Genomic DNA, 20,326 nt, shown 5'->3' with positions numbered 1-20,326 from the left:
CTGTCCTCAAGGGGCTTACAAACTATAGAGCGTTTTGAAAAAGCAAAGAAACTATGGTAATATAGTGTGATCAGACCTACAGGGAGAGGAAGGTGGAGGTGCTCAATGAATTCAGATTTTGGGGATCTGGGAAGGTGACCTGGAGGAAGAAGCCTCCAAGTAGAGACATCACAAGCAAGCAGTTTGTTTGGGTAAAGGAAACCAGCATTGTTGCTAGAGAGAGAGGTCCTGAAGAGGGTACTGAGTGAGCTAAAGGCCTGGAACAAAGAACAGGGAAAAGGGGCAGGAATGGCCAGGGGAAAGGAGGTGTTACAGAGGAATTTATAGACAAAGTTCAAAGGATTGGAAACAATAGGACCACACTCGACTTTGAGGACAATCTCTCTGAGCAAAGTATAGAGACGCAATGGAGGGACAGAGCTGAGGAGGGCAAAGGGGAAAGAGGACACTGGGAGTCAGAAGGCTGCTAGAAGTGGTAGTGGCCTACACTTGGAAGCGGTTTTGGGGCCTGGGAATTGGGAAGGCCCAGTCTGGAGACTGATGTGAGGGAGGAAGAGCACACTGTGGGCTGTCCCCAAAGGTTTGTTAAGTTCCTCAAGCATATTGAGAGAAAGTGGTAAAGCAACGAATGCAGGTCAAATCCCATCACACAGAACTCCATGGGAAACAACTAAAATTGAATACTCGCCAATAATGAAAATGGAGACCTCTACAAAATATTATGTAGTTATACAAAATAATGAGATCTTGCCATTTGCAACAACACGGATAGACTTAGAGGATATAACACTCAGTGAAATAAGTCAGTCAAAGAATAACAAATACCATGTGATTTCACCCATAAAGAAATCTAAGAAACAAAACAAATGAACAAAGGGAGAAAAAGAGGCAAAAAAAAACAAAAACAAAAACAAAAAAACAAAAACAAAAACCCAGACTCTTAAATATAGAGAACAAACTGGTGGTCGCCAGAGGGGAGATGGGTTGGGGAAAATAGATTAAGGGGATTAGGAGTACACTTGTCTTGATGAGCACTGAGAAATGTGCAGAATTGTTGAATCATTATATTGTATACCCGAAACCGATATTACACTGTATGCTTTTTTTTAAAGATTTTTAAAAATTTATTCATGAGAGACAGACAGAGAGAGAGAGAGGCAGACTCCATGCAGGAAGCCCGATGTGGGACTCGATCCCGGATCCCAGGATCACACTCTGAGCCAAAGGCAGATGCTCAACCGCTGAGCCATCCAGGCATCCCTATTACACTGTATGTTAATTATACCTGAATAAAAAAATTTAAAAAGTAGAGATCTCTCATGAGCTCTCCAGTATAACTATTCCTTTAAGAATCTTAAACTGCAGCATCCAGAGGGAAAAAATCTCTGGTAATAAAGTACTCAAGTATTTAAAGGTATTTCTCTCTAATGGGATTAGAGATCTTAACCTAACTTCCTGGAATTGATAGGAGAGAAGGATTCTTTACCTCTAGTCAAGTGCAGTCATTCTAGGATTTTGCTTTCCACAGAAAAGGATTTGCTCCATGATTAGCAAGCCTGTTAGTTTCCTCCTCACATTTCCGCTGCACCAAGCTATCAGATACTCATTAGCTTCTTTATTAAGACTATTAGATGCATACAAACTTAAAAAGAGCATTAACTCTTTTGCATAATTTAGAATTGTGATTTATTTCTGAACTCGGTATACTGGGACAAAATTATAAAGGAAGAGGGTTACATATGGACATACATCAGAACTTTTTCAACCCCAAAATGTTTCATATATTCCTTGGAATTCTCATTATAACAGTGAATTTAAATCTTTACTGATCATTTTTTATTAGTTTGTGTTAGCACTATTTATTCCTACAGAGTAGTTAAAAAATGTAAAGCTCTTCTAGTGAAATACATAGTCTTCAGCAAGATAAAGGAAGATTTCCCACATCTCTTCAATACAACTCATCTCTGACTCAAAGAACACAACAAAGTGTCATTTCACAAAATGTTACCGACAGTAGGGTTGATAGTAAATTAATATATTTTTCTATAAATTATAAGACTGATATTTAATTACAGGGTACAAAATAAAATAATTATGTCTTCTCCCATCAAGTACTGGTCTATTATAACATGGAACATGGTATTCGGTTTCTATTTTGCAGCTGTATTTAAAACAATATTTGAACTTACCTCCTTAAGTTAATAGCATTATGCTACTATTCTAACTTCAATTTTATGTTTAACCCAGCATAGGATGTATGGTTTTATGAATAGACTTTAGACATATTAGGTTGTACTGTATTAAACTGTTATACTGTGAATCACAAATAGTCAAGGATCAGCAATACCACATGGTTCAAATGTAATCTTCACATACCTGTTTTCTTATCCCTTTGCGTTATCAGGAGGGATTAGCAATGGTCACCCAATCATTAAGTGAATGTCTAAGAAAAATAACATCTATGCATCTGTGCAGCATATATTCCATTAGCCACTAGTTAAAAGTACTTCACCCATAAATAAGCATTAACTTCCTACGGGGACGACTGGATACAAAAGAGGTCCAGAAAACTGATCCTATGTACATTTGAGTTAAGTTTATGATTTTCACTAAGATAATAAAAGAGTTGTTTGTTTTTTGGTAAATTCTGTGCTTGAATAAGACTTCAAAGGGAAATTGCTAAACATAAATGACCTACTTACTAAGCATTGCCTTTCAAAACAATAGGGAGGATAGTTACTGAAAATTATCTACCAGCAATTCTTTCAATAGAGTCTAGGGGGAAAAAAAAGAAAGAAAAAAACCAGTGGTTTTTCTTGGAAAAACAAGAAGATCCATGGACTTTAATTGGAAAACCTGGTTTGTCTGGGCGGTTTTAGTTTACTCCCCTCAAAAGTGAGAATGCCGTGGTCACTCCTCTTTCAAAGCAGCTGTCTGGCCTCGAAAGGACAGAGGGATGTTAGGGGGAGAGATGCAGGCATGGTGCATTCTTGAGCCTCTGAGATCCAGCCAGAAGCTTAAAGCTGTCAGGTGAAGGTCTCTGTAGGGCCAAGGGTTGTCATATTTTGCCACTAGAGGTAGCATATCAGGAGTTGCACAAAATCTTTGGGTAGAGAGAAGCTCTTGCCATTTATACCTTTTTCTGAATTATATTTATATTTATGTATTGATATAAAATAAAATATTTAGATTTATATGAAATTCTACACCTGTTTAGCAGTCTAAGTATCTTGAATTTTTGCATTTCTTTTATCCGTATATGCATTCTTAGTTTCGGAAAACCCTGAGAAAGAAAAAGAAAGGTTATAAACAGGAATGAGAAGATCTGGTCCCCGCCCACAACGTGTGTGCATTCTCCAGTAGAAAAGACGAACCTATCAGAAAGAGTTATAGAATACATCTCTGTACACAATCGTCCTCCTGCCTCAGGGCATCAGTCTCTACTACACACTTAGTGTAGCACCTCCCTTCCCAGAGCCCAAGCACTGCCTCTGACACAAACTGCTGAATGGGATACTCTTCACAATCCCTCCTAGCCAAGGGACTTCATCTGGGAAACCAATTCAGTCCTTTCTTTCTTTCTTTCTTTCTTTCTTTCTTTCTTTCTTTCTTTCTTTCTTTTTCTTTCTTTCTTTCTTTCTTTTTTTAAATAAATTTATTTTTTATTGGTGTCCAATTTGTCAACATATAGAATAACACCCAGTGCTCATCCCGTCAAGTGCCCACCTCAGTGCCCGTCACCCAGTCACCCCCACCCCCCCGCCCACCTCCCCTTCTACCACCCCTAGTTCATTTCCCAGAATTAGCAGTCTTTCATGTTCTGTCTCCCTTTCTGATATTTCCCACTTATTTTTTCTCCTTTCCCCTTTATTCCCTTTCACTATTTTTTATATTCCCCAAATGAATGAGACCATATAATGTTTGTCCTTCTCCGATTGACTTATTTCACTCAGCATAATACTCTCCAGGTCCATCCACGTCGAAGCAAGCTCCTCTGTCTTTGGGATCTACCTTAACTTTTGTTATGGTGGGGCAATATCTCAGAAATCCTGGCAGGAAAATTAAAATAATACTAGTAAAAAATAATTCTAATGACAGCTCCACTGCCATTTGTGGAGACTGCCATGTGCTCTTTTAAAATGTTTTACCTATTTCCCACACCTCTTTAATCCTTAACTACTGCTCGTAAAGTGCTGCTCCAAAAAGACAATGAGGCAGAGCCTGAGTAGGCAGGCCGCCCACGCTCTCTCTACTGTACCAACATGGGTGTCGGTCCAGTGTTAGCCACCAAATAACCCAGAGATGGGAACAAAGAATGTTTGTCTGCATGACTACAAAATTCTGACCTGCCTGCCCCACCCTGCTCAAAGTTTCTAGAGAAATCCTGCAATGCATTTTAAAAACCTATTGGGACTTTAAATCTACAAAAAAAGAAAATTGCCAAATATACCCACTACCCAGAGAACACCATCATTACCTGTGTACCCACATCCCCTCTTCCTGGGTCACGTGCCACATGAGGATGTTCTTTTATAGCGGGTAGCTGAAGCCCAGGCTGTCTTTTCCCCAGAAAAGTTGTCCTTTCCCCTCCATCTCAGCTCCTCAAAAGGCAGTTTAGGATTATTGCATGTACATTCCTTTCTTCCTGTGAACATCTGTTCAACATCCTTCAAACTGGAACCCGTTCATGCACAGACCTTCGGGGCACTGGAATACTGATCCATAGCCTTTTCCTCTCACAACTATTTTTAGCCTCGTAAATTGTATTTTTTCAACATTTTAGTCATTTTCATGTCTCTATTTTTTCTCCTCATTTCTCCATGTTGTGTAATATTCCTTTAAGTTATCCATTTCCAAGGAACTCAAAGAACTTGATGATTCAGCCCTCTGCCCACATACCCGCATGAGGCAGGAGGCTCTCCTCCCTGCTTATCTGAGGCATAAAATTGTTTGGCTCCAGTGTAGTTCTGTTTTTCCAGCTGTCAAGCAGCAGCTGACCAGATTTTTTTTTATACACACTGAAAACTGACATGCAGCAAAGTGTGTTATGGAGTGGAAGGGTGGATGCAGAGTCTCAAAAAAGCACAGAAGCAAAATAGAATCTTAGAACTCAGAGTGGCAATGAACCTATGCAGAAAGACGAGCTTGGCAATTTTATTATGTGCCAGGTACCTGGCCAGCTGCTGGAAATAAACAGAATAAAACCTAGTCCTTGGCCCTTCAGAAGAGAAGGACACAAATGAATTAGCATTTATTCATTCAGTGAGTCTGTAAACACATTATGAGCAGCTATTACATGCCAGAATTTATTCTAGGCCCTGAGAGTACATCAGTGAACAACATAGACAAAAATCCTTGGAGATTACTGAATACAAAAATGCATAGTGGATAATTATATGGATTGGAGTGGGGCCTCTTGAGTTCAAATTCCGGCTGTGCAATCCTGGGAGGAAGGTTTGCCTTTCTGTGTGTCATCTGTAAAATCAGGATGGTAACAGTATCTATCGCATAGGGTTGTTAGGAAGATTATATAAGCTAATACAAGAAAAGAACTTAGAAGAATGTCTGGTACATAACATGAGGTCTATACTCTTAGCTATTATTACATTAGATACTCTGAAAATTAATAAAAGGAAGTCTTGTTTAGAATGGAGTCAGAAGGCTGGCAGAGGGAGCTTTCATGCCCTCATCAATGGCAGACCCAAGAGGAGGAGCTGTACCTTGCACTTCCCTGGATACTACTTTACTAACCCAGCAGGAGGAAAAAGGCTTCTCCAACCCCCAACACCCCAACCAACAAGGGATTGTCACAACTCAGCCAGTGAAGAGCCATTATACTTCAAACTCTCAGTTTGCTCTAATAGACTTTGGTTTATAAAGCGCCTCATGACACCTCCCCTCCTTTCCTCTAGAAAAAAATAGTTTTTTTCCTTGGTTCTGAAGACTTGCCTATGGTTTTGCCATAGCCAGCATGGCTCCAATTACAATTCTCTGCTATTCCTAAATAAACCCATTTTTGCTGGTAAAGTTACTGACAGGATTTTCTTTAAGATTAACAATAATTATGGGGCACCTGAGTGGCTCAGTCATTTAAGCATCTGCCTTCAACTCAGGTCATAAGCCGGGGTCCTGGGATGGAGCCCTACATCAGGCTCCTTGCTCAGTGGGGAGCCTGTTCTCCCTCTCCCTCTGCCTGCTGCTCTGCTTATGCTCCCTCTCTCTGTCAAATAATTAAATAAAATCTTAAAAACAATTACATTACAGAGTAAGAGCATTTCGTTAAAAGAAGTGAGGTATGAGGCTCTCTGGGAGTACAGAGGCAAAGCACCTTACTCAGGGGGTTGGGGATTGGACAAAGTTTCTCAGAGGAACTTGCCACCCTAGTCCAGAAGGTTGAATAGTATTTTGCCCCATGAAAAACAGAGATTGGAGTACCAAGTAGAGGAAGGATTGTGTTTGAAGATTTGGAAGCCAAGGAGAGAGCAGTGATGCTTAGAAGTGCGCTTAACTTAGTGTAGGTGTGGGAGGTTGGGAGAAGGGTAAGAAGGAAGCAGAGATCAGATCATGTAAAGGAACTCTGGCTTTCTCCTTCAGCAGAAGTCATTAACTGTAAACAGGAAAGTCACAGAGGCTGCACTGGAGTGAAAGTAAAAGAGGAGAAGCCAGTCAGAGGAGGCTACTGCAGTGACCTGGGGAGGGCGGGGGAGGCGGGGAGCGGAGAGGAAGGCCTAAACTAATGTGCAGGACTTGAGCTTAGGGGAGTGTGGACAAATAGAGATTCTAAAGAAGCTGATGTGTAGGGTCAGGAATGAGTAGACATCAAGGAGGACTCCTGGGTTTCTGGCTTGGGCAATGTGGTGGGTGATACCTCTCCCTGAGGTGAGAGGCTCAATGAGAAGGATCAAACTTGGTGTATGGGGGGCCATTGGGGAGTGAGTATGGGCAGTGCCAGTAATAATGAATGATTAACTTACTGTTAGCTAGCTACATTCCCTCTAATAGGCTTTTGAGTGATCCAGGCTGGGACAACAAGGAGCTCAGGATCCAGCAGAGAGATCCCAACTAAAGATATATGTGGAGAAGTCCAACATGGAAAGCTTCTGGGAGTAGCTGAAATTACTCATTTATTATGTCATTAAATCTCCACCACTCTGTGAAGTAAGTTTTAAAAAAAGACCCACGGGCATATAATAATTGGATGACAGACCCAGGCTTGTCTGACTTTAAAATCTTCACTCTTTCCTCCTTTCCACATTGCCTTCTGGGTGGTACGTCAAGTGGCTGGAAGAAGCAGTTGTTTCTGTGTTCTTGGTTTCGGTACATTGCTGAGTTCACTCCAGATCCACCCTGCTGTAGTTTCTGGAAATACAAATATTAATAAAACATGTCTGCCACAGTCAAAGCAGGGTAAAAGAGACAGAAAGACACAGGTCATTTGATATAATATAGTAAAGGTAGTGACAGAGGTATGCACAGGGTATATTTGCCACCACCTTTGAGAATCAGGAAGGGCTCTGGCCTCAAAAGTCTTGATAAAAGTGCATGTCCAATCATGTTTGTTCATCAGAATAGATGGAGTTTAAGAGCGGAGAAAGGGGTGAAAAGGTGGGGCCTTTGCCTGAGGGAATTCATTTGGAGGAGATATCACACAAAGGGCTACTTGGCATAGAAGGGACAATGAACAGAGAAGACAGTAAGGCCTGGGAGGGAAAGAGAAGGAAGGGTGCCTAGGGGACTGTCACACTCTAAACATCAGATCCATAGCTCAGTGCATTCATGTGGTCCCAGCCTCCTTGCAAAAAAAAAAAAAAAAAAAAAAAAAAGCTTTTGGGGGGCCAGGAAAGCCCAGTCATCTCTGGAATTTGGTCTTGGATTTCGCTAGCAAGTTTGGAGGATTAGCAATTGTAAACACATTTGTAAACACTGTGATCTCCCTGATGGGCCTGACTTGTTCACTGGGCCATTCCCAGGACACTGCCTGGCAAAGTAGCATTTCAATAAGTACGAACCTTGATGGAGTTAAAGCTAAATGTAAATAAACAGTTAGTTATATTCAGAATATTAAAAAGTTTTTCTAAAATACATTGTACAGCTACGTAATAGATTTACCATGTTGATATTGTTTGGTCTTCTGAGTAAGAAGCCAGAGCCCTGAGTTGCCCATTGAGGAACCTCTGATGGTCATATTTGTGGCCATAATCTAGTTTCTATCTGAAAGATGTTGAATGGTCTTTGCAATGTTACTCATAACCACATGACCTGATTTAGAATCAATCTTCTGACTGAAAGAAAAAAAAAAAGGAATCAATCTTCTGTTAAAAAAGAATGCCACAGACCCAAAATGGAACCACATAAACCAAGTCACCAAACCAAGGCTTAATATCTAATCTAATTGCAGTCCCAACCTCCTCCATAAATGCAGCCTTCATGGGACACTCAGGAATTTTCTGATCAGCACCAATCAGGTCATTTGTCACATGGGCTCACCTTCCCTGAAAATAAAATGGGGTGATCCACTTTAAAAGATCCTCTGCCCTTCCCCCTAAACGAAGGTTACCTTACCTAGAATAATCCTCTCTTTTTCTTTTGTTAATAATTTCCTTCTCCCACCTTACTTTCCTATAAATACCTTCTGTTATATACAACTCCTCAGAACTTCCTTCTTCCTGCTAGATGGGATGCTGCCCGATTGATGAATTGTTTAATAAAGTCAAGTAGATCTTCCACTTAGTTGAATTTTATTTTTTAACGCTTCTAATCAAATTCATAATCCATTGTTTCTTGTGAAATATTTTATAGTTTGTCTGCCAACATATTAATGTTAACACACCAGTGGATGTGACAGAAAGTCTTAACCAGAAAAAGATAAACATTTGTTTTGCTTTTGTTTTTGTTTTTAAGAGATAAACATTTGTAATGAAATCCTCAAGAAGTAGTCACTTGAGCACTGAATCTTTTCCTGGGCACCATCAAAGTCAGAGTCAACATGTAAGTATTCGACAAACTCAGTCGTCGTGTATTTTTCTGTGTAAGACTCCCCTTGAGTGACAGACCAGAGTTTTTTAGCAACGGCCTCTATTTCCAAGCATCTTTGAATATTACAACTGCTATAGTCAAATGGCCACAAAATGTGGACACATTATTTGAATTATTAAGATGCTGTGGCTGATAAAGGACTAGACAAATGATGGTTTAACAGCTTTTGGGGTGCTCAAAGAAAACAAAGACCCATGAATAAGGGATGCTTGCTACTGAAACACTGGAACATAGAAATGAGAGAATTATTATTTATGGCGTCTTTTTAAATGTGTAAGGTCTTCTATGGTTACACTTTCATTCCATGTTATGGAAATAAACAAAGACCACCCAAATCAGAACTATCAAAGGCTATTTTTTTCAGAACTTAATATAGTAAAGAAGTCAGCCATCATCACTTGGCATTTGGACTCAAAGGCAGGGAGGGGAGTGGGAGTGCTTTATAGGAAAAAAAAAACAAAACAAAACAGGGGGACTTCAAGTATGCTCTGATGGGACATTATTGGCATGGGAAAACAGGAGGCAAGCTAACTAGAAGTGGAATATTTTGCAAGATTGGATTGGGGAGCATATCCATCTTTTTTTGATTAGTTCCAAGGTAGAGGCAAGGGAAGTTGGTAGTCATTGACCAGGTCCTGACCACTCTGGGCAGGTTGCTATAGAGGTTGTGAGACAGAATCCAATTGTCATATATGGTCTGGCCATTATCTGCATGCATATGCAGTTTCTGAGCATTAAAATGTCAGAGCTTAGTGAGGCACTTGGGTGGCTCAGTGGCTGGGTGTGTCTACCTTTGGCTCAGATCATCATCCCGGGGTCCTCGGATTGAGTCCTACATCAGGCTTCTTTCAGGGAGCCTGCTTCTCCCTCTGCCTATGCCTCTGCCTCACTCTCTGTGGCTCTCATGAATAAGTAAAATCTTAAAAAAAAAAAAAAAAAAAAAAAAAAGGAAAGAAAGAAAGAAAGAAAAAAAAAAAAGATTTCAGAGGTTAGCTTTCCCAGAATGAACTCAGTATATCTACCATATGCTGGAACCAGCACTCTAAAGGAGTAATGATAGGCTGCTGATCCTGAGTAATTGCCACATTTTTGTTGGAACTGTGTCTTAACTATATAGCAAGCATTCTCAATGAGGGCAATATAACCCCAAGGGACTTTGGGGGCGGGGGGGGGGCGGCAAAAAATGTTACTCTTCTTATATTTAAAGCACAGATATATAGAGAATATATTGTACATAAAGAGACATACGGTATATCTGTGGTCTTTAAGTTTCATAGGGAGTTGATTAGAAAAAAAATATCTAAAATAGTAAAACAGGTCTGGAGTGGGGAAGGGTAGAGAATATAATAAAAAGAGAGAGAGAGAGAGAGACTATAGAGCCTTCCTAAGTACTTCTACCTATAACTATTCTTTCCAGCCACGGAACTAAATAGCATCTGACCACCCCTTTTTAGACTGTATTTGCTGTGCAGTTTCTGGCTCTTCAAACTTGTTCCTAATTGGTTTAGTTTCTGTTTGAAACACTACAACTATTTCTTCTCTCAAAGCATGGGGAATATTACCAGAATAGAGGTCTCTGCGTACACCCGTAGCAAAGACTTCCATGTGGTATCATTAAGAAGATCCAACTTCCCGTGGAGGTTGACCTCCAACCCCTCTCTAGTTGTCTCTTACCCATCCAGCATAGACTTCCGTCTGATTCTCGCAGCTGAAGTTCAAGTATGACCTTTCTCTGGCAAAAACTTCAGTGGCTCCCTAGCACCTGCTAAATATTGAATTTAAGACTGAAGAATATTCCACAATGGACCATTATTTCCCAACATTCTCAAATACCCTGCATCCTGGTGAAACTAGGCCTAATAGGTATTCCCTGAAGCTCTTCCAACTTTTTCATTCAGCCTTTGAGTGCAGTTATTTCTTTGGCCCCAAAGTTCTCCTTTCTATATACTTAAATCCATGGGAGTATCCAGCTAGCTAGCTGTCTTAAATATATCTCTTGGTAGAACTGAATTTTGTTGCAAATGGATTCCATTAAGAATACAAGCAGAATAATCTTCCAAACTATAGTTGGTAGGAAAAGCAGAAAACTGAACGGAAACAGATGGAGTCAATGTTGAAGGTAACCTGTAAAGTGAGTTTCAATCTGGATTTTAAAGAAAGCGAGATGTGAGATTGGCTTGGGCAGCAGGAGTTCATTCCAGATAAGTGGGGCAGGTTACATGGAGACTAGGTGTCCACTGAGCAAAAGAGCAAATAAAAACCTTTGTACTTACTTTACTTATCCTCCAGGGCCAAGGCCAAGGAGGAAAATCTGTTCTGTTCCCTCACTACCCCCTCTGCCCTCACCAGCCTCCCTCTCTCCCTTCCTCCTACAGGTGAGATCCCATTTCTTCCATGCATCTGGTTCCAACCCCCAAGAGCACAGAGAAAGATTTAGGATATTTTTTCTTCACTTATCATTTCATGTTGTTGTTTTTTCAACACTTACTGACTACTGTTGTGTTCTGAGCATTTCCCTCGGCCCTGGAGAATAAAGGATGGAAAGAAATGATAAAAGAATAAATGGAACATTTCCAATCTTGATGAGGAGATGATTTATCAAATAACACATACTATAATGGTGTTGGGGGTTTATTTGGTTATTTTTCATGTGGACTCTCCCATTCATTCCTCAACCTTCCCTTCCCTGCCCAGTACCCAATGCGGCTGACCCCTATAGGCAACATGTCCTATTACCCAGGCTCCTTTGCCCTCTGCCCTTAGTTGGGTTCAGCCAATGGCAGGTACCAGCAAGATATTAAAGAGAAGTAGAAGAAAGGGACCAACGTACTTATTCCTTTTGCTTTTTATCTACTCTGCACTGCAATCTGACACTGGCTGCATCTTTGCAGAGCAATAGCTGACTCTAGGTGACCCTGCCCCCAACATTCAAGGTTCTTAAAAGGGGTTATTCTCATAAATAGCTACAGGGATAACATGATAACCAGAGCATTTCACCTGCAGTGATGTGGTTCACTCATCAGCAAGAACGAAGGAGATGGGCAGTATTCTAACCAGGGCTGGATTTAAGCGATCAGAAAAATTCTAGGACTGGGACAGAAATCTCCCTTAAGTTGCCATCATAGAAATTCACAGCCTCTCATCAAGTTTTCAGACTCAAATCATGCATTCTCAAGCCAGAATGCCATGTTTAAAATGAAGGCCAGATCTTTTTGAGGAAGGAGCCTGCAGTGCTGCTGCACTGCATACCTCAAGTCTTCTTGCAAGTCTTCCTTGGGATGGTACAGTTGACTTTGAAAATGACCCATGAAAAGGGACACGCTCAGACATCTGAGGGGTTATTAAACACTGGTCCTAGGTTTCTACTCATTTCTACAGAGTTAAAACACACTACGGCCCAGTGGTGTATTCGTTTCCTATTGCTGCTATAACAAATTACCACAAAGCTGGTGGCTTAAAGCAACACAAATGTGTCATCTTATGGTTCTGGAGGTGAGAAGTCTGAAAGAGGTCCTACTGGGCTCAAGTCGAGGTGTCATCAGGAGTGCATTCCTTCTAGAGGCTAAGGGGAAAAATCTTTTCCTTGCTTTTTTCAGCTTCTAGAGTCTTCACTCCTTGGCTTGTGGAGAGACATTATAGTAATAAAGACCAAGAGGAAGCCTCTGGAACTGTCCCTCCTTCATATCTATATGGTAAAATCAAAAGTAATACCACATCCCTGCGCAAGAACAGAGATTAGGGTCACTACCTAAGAAACCAAAAAAATGCAAGAATGCTGGTTCTCTATCCTATACTCAATTAATTTCCCTGTTCAGCCAGTGCAAAAGTAAAATGAATTCTGGAAAATGATTACAAGTCAATCTAAGCTGCCACTTCTAGGGTGGTGATCTTACTGGGTCAAACATTACAGTCCCAGTATCTGGGGGCTATTTACCTGAATACTTTTTTCTTGATCTAATTAATAAGACCATCCAAAAGAGTTTGCCTTAACTTAGGAGGGTCAGCAGTGTAGTTTTACCATCTTACCTCACAGCTACATCAACTCTCTTCCTCCCTGTCAATAATATGGTCTCCTGGGACCTTGATCATCTTGATATCCCATAGAACATCACACTGGTCCATCACATGAGTAACATGATGCTAACTGGATCTCAAGTACAGTAAGTAACAATTTCTTTATGTGCTGTAGTAAGACTGAGATTAAATCCCATAAAAATTGTTCAAAGTTTCAAGGAATTCAGTAGTCCAGAGCATGTCAGGCTATCTTCTTTGAAACAATAGTAAGTCACTATTCCTTGCATGCCCACCACGAAAGGAACAATGTTTGCCAGAACTCTTCAGATTTTGGAGAAACAATATACCACAATTGGATGTGTTTCTCCAACCCATTTGCTCAGTACCCTCTAGAATTGTCTGTTTTGAATGAAGCCTGGAACAAGAGAGGGCTTCTAAGTCAAGGCTGCCCTGATGTTTGGATCTTAATGACCTAGCAGACACAATAACTATTAGACACACCTGTGGCAGACAGAGATACTGTACAGAGCTTCTGGAAAACTCCAATATGAGAATCACAGAATATATGCCTGGGCTTCTTAGAGAAAAGTCATGCCCTCTTTGTCGATTTATTAGTTATCTATTCATGTGTAATAAAATACCCACAAAACTTAGGGGCCCATCTTAGATTTTGGTTACAGCAGTGAACAATGATTCACTATATGAAAATCGACCCCTCTCTTCCTATAGGGCCCTGGTAGAGAAAGAATGCATGATCATGACACACCAAGCATATTAGCGTGCTACCAAAGTACCACAAACTGATTTCTTACAAATCAGAAATGGATGGTCTGTCTCACAGTCCTGGAGGCTAGAAGGCCTGGATCAAGAGAAGAGCAGGGTTGGCCCCCTCTGAGCTTGTGAAAGAAGAACCTGTCCCTAATTTCTCTCCTTGGCTTATAGATAATCATCTCCTTGCATCTTGTTACATCATCTTCTTTCTATACGTGTCATCTGTGTCCAAATTTCCCCTTTGTATAACCAGTCATGTTAGATTAGAGCCCACCCTAATTATTTCTTTTTCACCCGATTACTTCTGTAAAGACCTTATTTCCAAATAAGGTCACTTTCTGAACTACTGGGGATTAGGACTCCAGTATGTCTTTTCTGGGGGAGCAGCATCTCATTATTAAGTGAAAACAGTATTTATAAGATATGCCAGGAGAGCCTAAATGGCCCAGCAGGCACAAGAAAATCACAAGAGCAGAGAACTTGGCCTCCATGATGGCTTTTCCCACTGCTTCCATGTCTTTGCCTCAGCACACACCTATCGTTTCTGGGGAGGTCTGGATAGCCAGGCCACAGACGGAGGAAGTGCCAGCCTTCTGCATAGTGAGCTGGCCCCAATCCTAAGTGGATGGCTGCCAAGCCACAGCCCCGCTCAGGGCTGCCCTGAAACACCATAGGAAGAGAAATCTTCCTAAAGGACAGAACTTTTATTACAGCTGTTTTTCCATTTTGTATGGAAAGAGAGATGGCCTGATACAAGATCAACACTGACTCAAAGGTGGTAGCTAATGTGTTGGCCAGCTGGTTCCTTAGGGACTTGGAAAAAACAAGACTGAAAGACTGGTGATAAATCAGTTGCAGTAAGGGAGATTTGGGAAAGATTATCTGGGAGTGGGAAGAGTGTCTCATGGAATGTCCCTCCAGGGAAGAAGATTATCTGGCCCACGGATGTCAGCCAAACTTCCCCCAGCATCCCCTTGCTGGATGTACAGGCATGAAAGTCTAGCATGGGCTCAGCTGTATTGCCTTCACTCCCCAAGGCTGATGTGACTGTGGCTTCCCACTTCCATTGCTTTGTGTAGAACGGAGGTGAACCCTGAGCCCCCAGTATGGTGCCATTCTCTGTAGTCCTTGTTGGATGGCTCTTTTCACAGTTCCTGCTCCCAGGCTCCAGTAGCACTATCGACTCACCTTGTGAACAGGTGGAAAGGGGAGGAGCGATCTGAGATATACTTGGAAAAGCAGACTGGAGAGGAATTGGTGGCCACGTGAATATAATAGGAGAATGGAGAAGAAAACCTGAGATGACTGAAGTTTTCAGGTTTTGTGAATGGTGAATGGGAACACTTTTAATGAAAACAGAAAAAAAAACAGAGATGATCAGAGAAGAGTAAGGAGAGACGGAGGAAGGGGGTGAAGAGTGCAGTGTGAGCCTCTGGGGGTGGGTGTGGGGAGCACGTGTAGGTATCATGAGCAACCAGGGGGCAAGAGGGAAAAAAATCCCTGCGTTTAGAAGCCAAGTCAGTACTTGAGATGAAGGGTGAACACTGGAATCTCTTCCTAACCCTGCGCTACTGTCCCACAGGACTTCACATGCTTAATCTTTTACCTCTAACTATGGACACAGAGCATTTGCTTTTCAGCTGCAGTGAACAAGCTGAAGAGGCCTATAAGGGGTGGGAGTACTTATCCTCAGGAAAGGAAGGAAGGAAGGAAGGAAAGAAGGAAGGAAGGAAGGAAGGAAGGAAGGAAGGAAGGAAGGAAGGAAGGAAGGAAGGATAGGGAGACCCTAAAGGCAAATGTTGACCAGGTATTTTAAACTGAAAGTGCCAAATGCAGGGACCTCGTCTGTCTGGTCCCATTTCTCTCTCTACAGCTACTGAAAGAAGGAAAGAGGGTCGGGGACCTTGTAGCCACTCAAATATTTGGGGAGTGGACGGAATAAATGGGAATAAATGCCACAGAGGACAGGGAAGGAAGGGAGGAAGGGAGGAAGGGAGGAAGGAAGGAAGGAAGGAGGGAAGGAAGAAGGAAGGAAGGAAGGAAAGAGGGGAGGAAGGAAGGAAGGAGGGAAGGTAAGAAGGAAGGAAGGGAGGGAGGAATGAAGGAAGGAAGGGAGGGAGGGAGAAAGGGAGGGAGAAAGGAAGGAAGGGAGGAAGGAAAGAAGGAAAGAGGGGAGGAAGGAAGGGAGGAGGATAGGAAGGAAGGATGGGAGGAAGGAAGGAGGGGAGGGAAGGAGGGAAGGAGGAAGGAAGGAAGGGAGGGAGGGAGAGAGGGAGGGAGGGAGGAGGCACCTACAGGGCCAGTGGGGAGCTGGGGAAGGGCGAAGACTCATGGAACCTTCTTCTCTTCCCTAAACTCTTTGCAAGACTGAAAGATGGGAGTGAATCAACCATGTGAAGTGAAGGTCAAGAACTGGGGCTGAGGGCAGGCCCCAAGGAGTCCGAGCTGAGACCCTTGGACAAGTGCCTTAACCTTTCTGTGCCCAGCTTGTCTCCCTGTAAGATAAACGCGATAAATGCTTAGGGCAGAGCTGCTGGGAAGAGTAAGCTCCACGGAAGTGTGACTGTTAGTTTTGGCATCTCATGAGGAGGTAAACCTGCGGGACAGGCTGGGAATTCCCCGCTGGCCGAGGGGGCCTTCAGGAGTCTTCGCGAATGAACCACCGCCTTGTGTCACCTGGCCTTCCGGGAGCTGGGGCCCCCCACAGAGCCCGAGCCACGGTGAGCGCCCCGCACCCGCGCCCCGCCCGCACCTGCGCTCCGCACCTGCGCCCCGCACCTGCGCCCCGCATCTGCGCCCCGCACCTGCGCCCCGGGGCCGCTCCGCCCGCTCCTGCGCCCCGCACCTGCGCCCCCGCACCTGCGCCCCGGGGCCGCCCCGCCCGCACCTGCGCCCCGCACCTGCGCCCCCGCACCTGCGCCCCGGGGCCGCCCCGCCCGCACCTGCGCCCCCGGGGCCGCCCCGCGCGCCGGGCACCGGGGGAGGCGCCTCTGGGGCGCCCGCGGCCGGGATGCCAGCGCCCCGCGCCCTCGCCCTCGCGCCCTCGCGCCCTCGCCCGCCGCCGGCCCGGGCCTTTATACGGAGCGGGCCGGGCGCTCACTAATGTTTAACTCGGGCCCAAGCGGCGGGCGCGGCGGGACTGGGCGGCCCGGGCGGCGGGGCCGGACGCGCGTCTCCGGGGCCGCCTGACTTGAGGCCGCCGCCTGCGCCCCGCGCTCAGTTCCGGGCCCGCGCCGAGGATGAAGGTGAGTGCGGGCGCCTCCCGCCCCGCGCCGTCCAGGTGCCTCCCGCCCCGCGCCCCCGCACTCACCCCGAAGTCCGGCAGCGGGGCCGGGGGCTCCCGGGGAAGCGCGGGGCCGCCCTCCGGCAGGTGGCGGGACGTCCGGCCCGGGGCCCCGGGAGGCGCACGGCCGCGCGGTCGCCGGCTCCTCGCTCCTCGCTCCCGGGCTCCGCGGGCGCCAACAGGCGCGCGTGCCCGAGGTCAAGGGCGGCCGCTCGGCAGCCTCCGCGCTGCGGCCCCCTCGGCCCCCTGCACCCCCCCCCCCGGGACCCCGCCGGGCCGAGCCAGGGGCTCGCCCTGACCCGACGCCCTCTGCCCGCCTTGCAGACGCAGTGGAAGGTGCTCCTGGGACTGCTGGGGCTTGCTGCGCTCGTCACCGTCATCACCGTGCCCGCGGTTCTGCTCAGCAAAGGCAGTAAGTTTGAAACATTTGCAAAAGATTTAGACGGTTGGAGACCAGGGTCAGGTTCTCTGTCACCGCGCTGAGGCGACCAGGGATCCCGCCGGGGGCTTGGACCCGCGAGCCCGGCGGCCGCCGAGGCTTCCCCGCGCCCTTGCTGCTCCTGGAGAGCGCGGCTGCGTGCCCGGCCGGCTCCCGCTCAGGCTGCCAGAGCCTCCTATCATAAATGCATACTTCCTGACATCGGGACAAGTCTTCGGATTTCTTTTCTTATGAAACTTAAGTTTAAAGGTTTCACTTTAATATGATTTACATTAAAAAAAAAAAAACAAAAACCCAAACCTCTGTAGTTGTGATGTTCAAAGGAACAGATGTGGTGTCCAAAGGTCTCCAACAGTAGATGTCAGAAAAGGAGGGAAGAAGTAAGGGAGGGAAAAGCCCCAGAATACAGTTTTGAGAAAAGTCTACACGGGGAACCCAGGTTCTTTTCCTTCTGGGATGATGAAAAATGCATAAATCAGAGAGTTAAGATGCAGAGAAATAACTACTTGACCATTTGTAGAAATATATCATAATAAATCATAAAGCTGGTGTATATACAGGGTAATACTCTGGGGGGGTGGGTGGGGGTGGAAAGAATCAGTAATGTTTGGTGGATTCTTTGATTTAAAGCCAGCTTCGTTTTTTTTAGGTTTCCTGACCCAGTTCAGCTCTAGCTCTTAATATAAAACGTCCCTGTAATGGGATACACATTATTGGATGCAAACAACTGAGAATATCTAGTTTGGGTTTCCTCTGGCCTTACTTTCCTCTTAAGTAAATATTTACTTTCGTTTCAGTATTACACATTCTAGTCGGCCAACTGAAGCATTCTCTCTGGATGGTCTAGTCAACCAGGAAATGTGCAGACAGTGCTCGCACACTGAGGGGTCTTCTCCAGATTTCAAGGTGACAGCTCAGAATTAGTTTGCGAAGCTGTCAAGAACTATGTTTGCCTGACGATTTCAGGGTCAGGGCAAAGGTGCCAAAGGTTAAATACCTGAGTGGGTTGACCTATTGATGATTTTTAGTTAAGCAAGCAAATGGTTGCCACCATTTTAGACAATTCAATGGCAGACATCAGTTCCCTTACATTTGACTTAGTTGTGTTAAAATAGAACTGTTTTCCTAAAATCATACTTTATACATTTAAACGACCACACACACAAAGCCTTGTTGTAAGAAAAGAATGGGCCGTCCATACAATCAATAAATATCATGCTACTTGCTGCAAATATAAAGATTAATAAAATTAATAAATTAATTTATAAAGGTATCTGACCTCAAGAAGCTTATAACTACTGGGAAACGAATACACAAAAAATCAAAGTAACCTGGATAGCCCATTTGTCTCCAGAATGTCGCTGAGGCACCAGGGCATCACTGGAAGGATGGGCATAAAACTATAATTATCAGAGCATCCCTTAAGGCAAGTTGGAAGGAATACTTGAGTTTGATAAACCACTTGAAATAGGCAGTGCAATGGCCTGGGGGCCTGAGTCATGCAACAGCCTTCTAGAGGTAATTTGCTTTGTGGGGTAAGGCAGGCAGACTGGGAAGGGGCTGTCTTGCCATTTCCTTAGTCTCTTCCCCAAATGAAATTTGTACAAGTATTTCAGGAACATTTTTTTTTTAAATGGGGATTTCTCCAGAGATTCACATGTCTTCATCTAAACATTATGATTTGATTTATCAAACATCCCAGTAGATTAGAAAGATTACTTCTGGGAAAGTCAGGGAAGTCTTTTCACGAGAAGTTTCTTCTAAGGGGATGCTTGAATAGTTGATATCAGTGTCTGGAGATAAGGTTTTACAGAAAGTGTAAACACCTTGCGAGTCTTAGAGACACAAGATCACGTCCTGTAATTGGATCAGAAAAGGACTCCTAGCAAAGAGGAAGGTGAGCAGCAGCAAAAGGAGTTGATTTTAACCTGTGGGTGATGAGAACCACTGGAGAACTTTGCACATGCCTGGACTGGTGGGCATGAGAGTGGGAATGTGGGTTGAGTGGGGCAAGGCTGGCGGGGAAGCAGGGAAGTGTCCCAGAAGACTGATGATGCACAGCAGAATTTGGAGGCTCAGGCCCTCAAGCTACTCAGAAATGTGAACAATTAGACTTTGGTAATTGATTCAATGTAAAAGGAAGGAGAGGGTGGCTAAGGATGCCTTGTTGGGCAACTAGGTGAATATATGGTTTCATTGTGGACTTTATTTACACTTAAGAAATAACACCCAAGTTATTTCTTTTCTCATATTTCTTAATTGGCATGTAAATATATTTGAGGAGAAAGGAGAAATCCTCCGGTTTCAACTGCTGCTTTATCATAGGGGACAGAGTTGAAAGCTCAGGAATGTGGCATTTTCACTAAATCAACAATCTCGTTCCCAGGCTGTGCCACGTGAAGGACAGCTTTCTTACAAAGAATCCAGAGTTACCACCCCAGAAGTTGTTCGCCATATTGCCAATCTAGTTTTAAAGTAAATTAAAAAAAAAAAAAAGTACTGGGCAGGTAAAGAGGATAGGAGGTAGGAGAGAATAAATGGACAGGAAAGGAAGGAAAAGAAAAGAAGGAAAGGGGAAGGAGGAAGATTTAGAAAAAACAAAGCCCTACATCATGTGGAAAGCTAAGACATAAACAGCCAAAAAGAAGGAGGAAGGAATGAGCAAACTGAAGTTCATCCCCTGAAAAGTTGGTTTAAGAGAAGGTTAAGTATTTCCGTATTAAACAGTGACTTCAGCAGAACTAAACACACCCAGAAGAGAGAGAGACAGACAGAGACAGAGA

The 20,326-nt window shown here is 44.0% G+C and overlaps 1 protein-coding gene and 1 long non-coding RNA gene across 3 annotated transcripts in view; one reads left to right on the top strand and one right to left on the bottom strand.

Annotated features, from left to right (window-relative positions):
• Positions 1-7,101: 7,101 nt before the first annotated feature.
• LOC111094266 lies at positions 7,102-17,239 on the bottom strand. Its single transcript, XR_005384601.1, has 2 exons — positions 17,132-17,239; positions 7,102-7,359 (listed from the first exon to the last, which is right to left on the bottom strand). It is a non-coding gene; the product is annotated as an uncharacterized LOC111094266 (long non-coding RNA).
• Positions 16,126-20,326, top strand: part of DPP4 (dipeptidyl peptidase 4) — a 78,402-nt gene continuing 74,201 nt past the window's right edge. Inside the window, exons 1-2 of one of the 2 annotated variants that reach the window (XM_038584662.1) lie at positions 16,126-16,541; positions 17,429-17,516. In XM_038584662.1, the coding sequence (XP_038440590.1) occupies positions 16,476-16,541; positions 17,429-17,516 (154 nt within the window). In that variant the 5' untranslated portion in view covers positions 16,126-16,475. Of the gene's footprint in view, positions 16,542-16,955; positions 17,067-17,428; positions 17,517-20,326 lie in introns of those variants that run through there. The other variant, XM_038584663.1, reaches the window with a different exon arrangement.

Source organism: Canis lupus, chromosome 36, assembly GCF_011100685.1.
Source record: "Canis lupus familiaris isolate Mischka breed German Shepherd chromosome 36, alternate assembly UU_Cfam_GSD_1.0, whole genome shotgun sequence".
Lineage (NCBI taxonomy): Eukaryota > Metazoa > Chordata > Mammalia > Carnivora > Canidae > Canis > Canis lupus.
The sequence above is the reverse complement of the archived record's forward strand: the minus strand, read 5'-3'. Positions and strand labels throughout refer to the sequence as shown.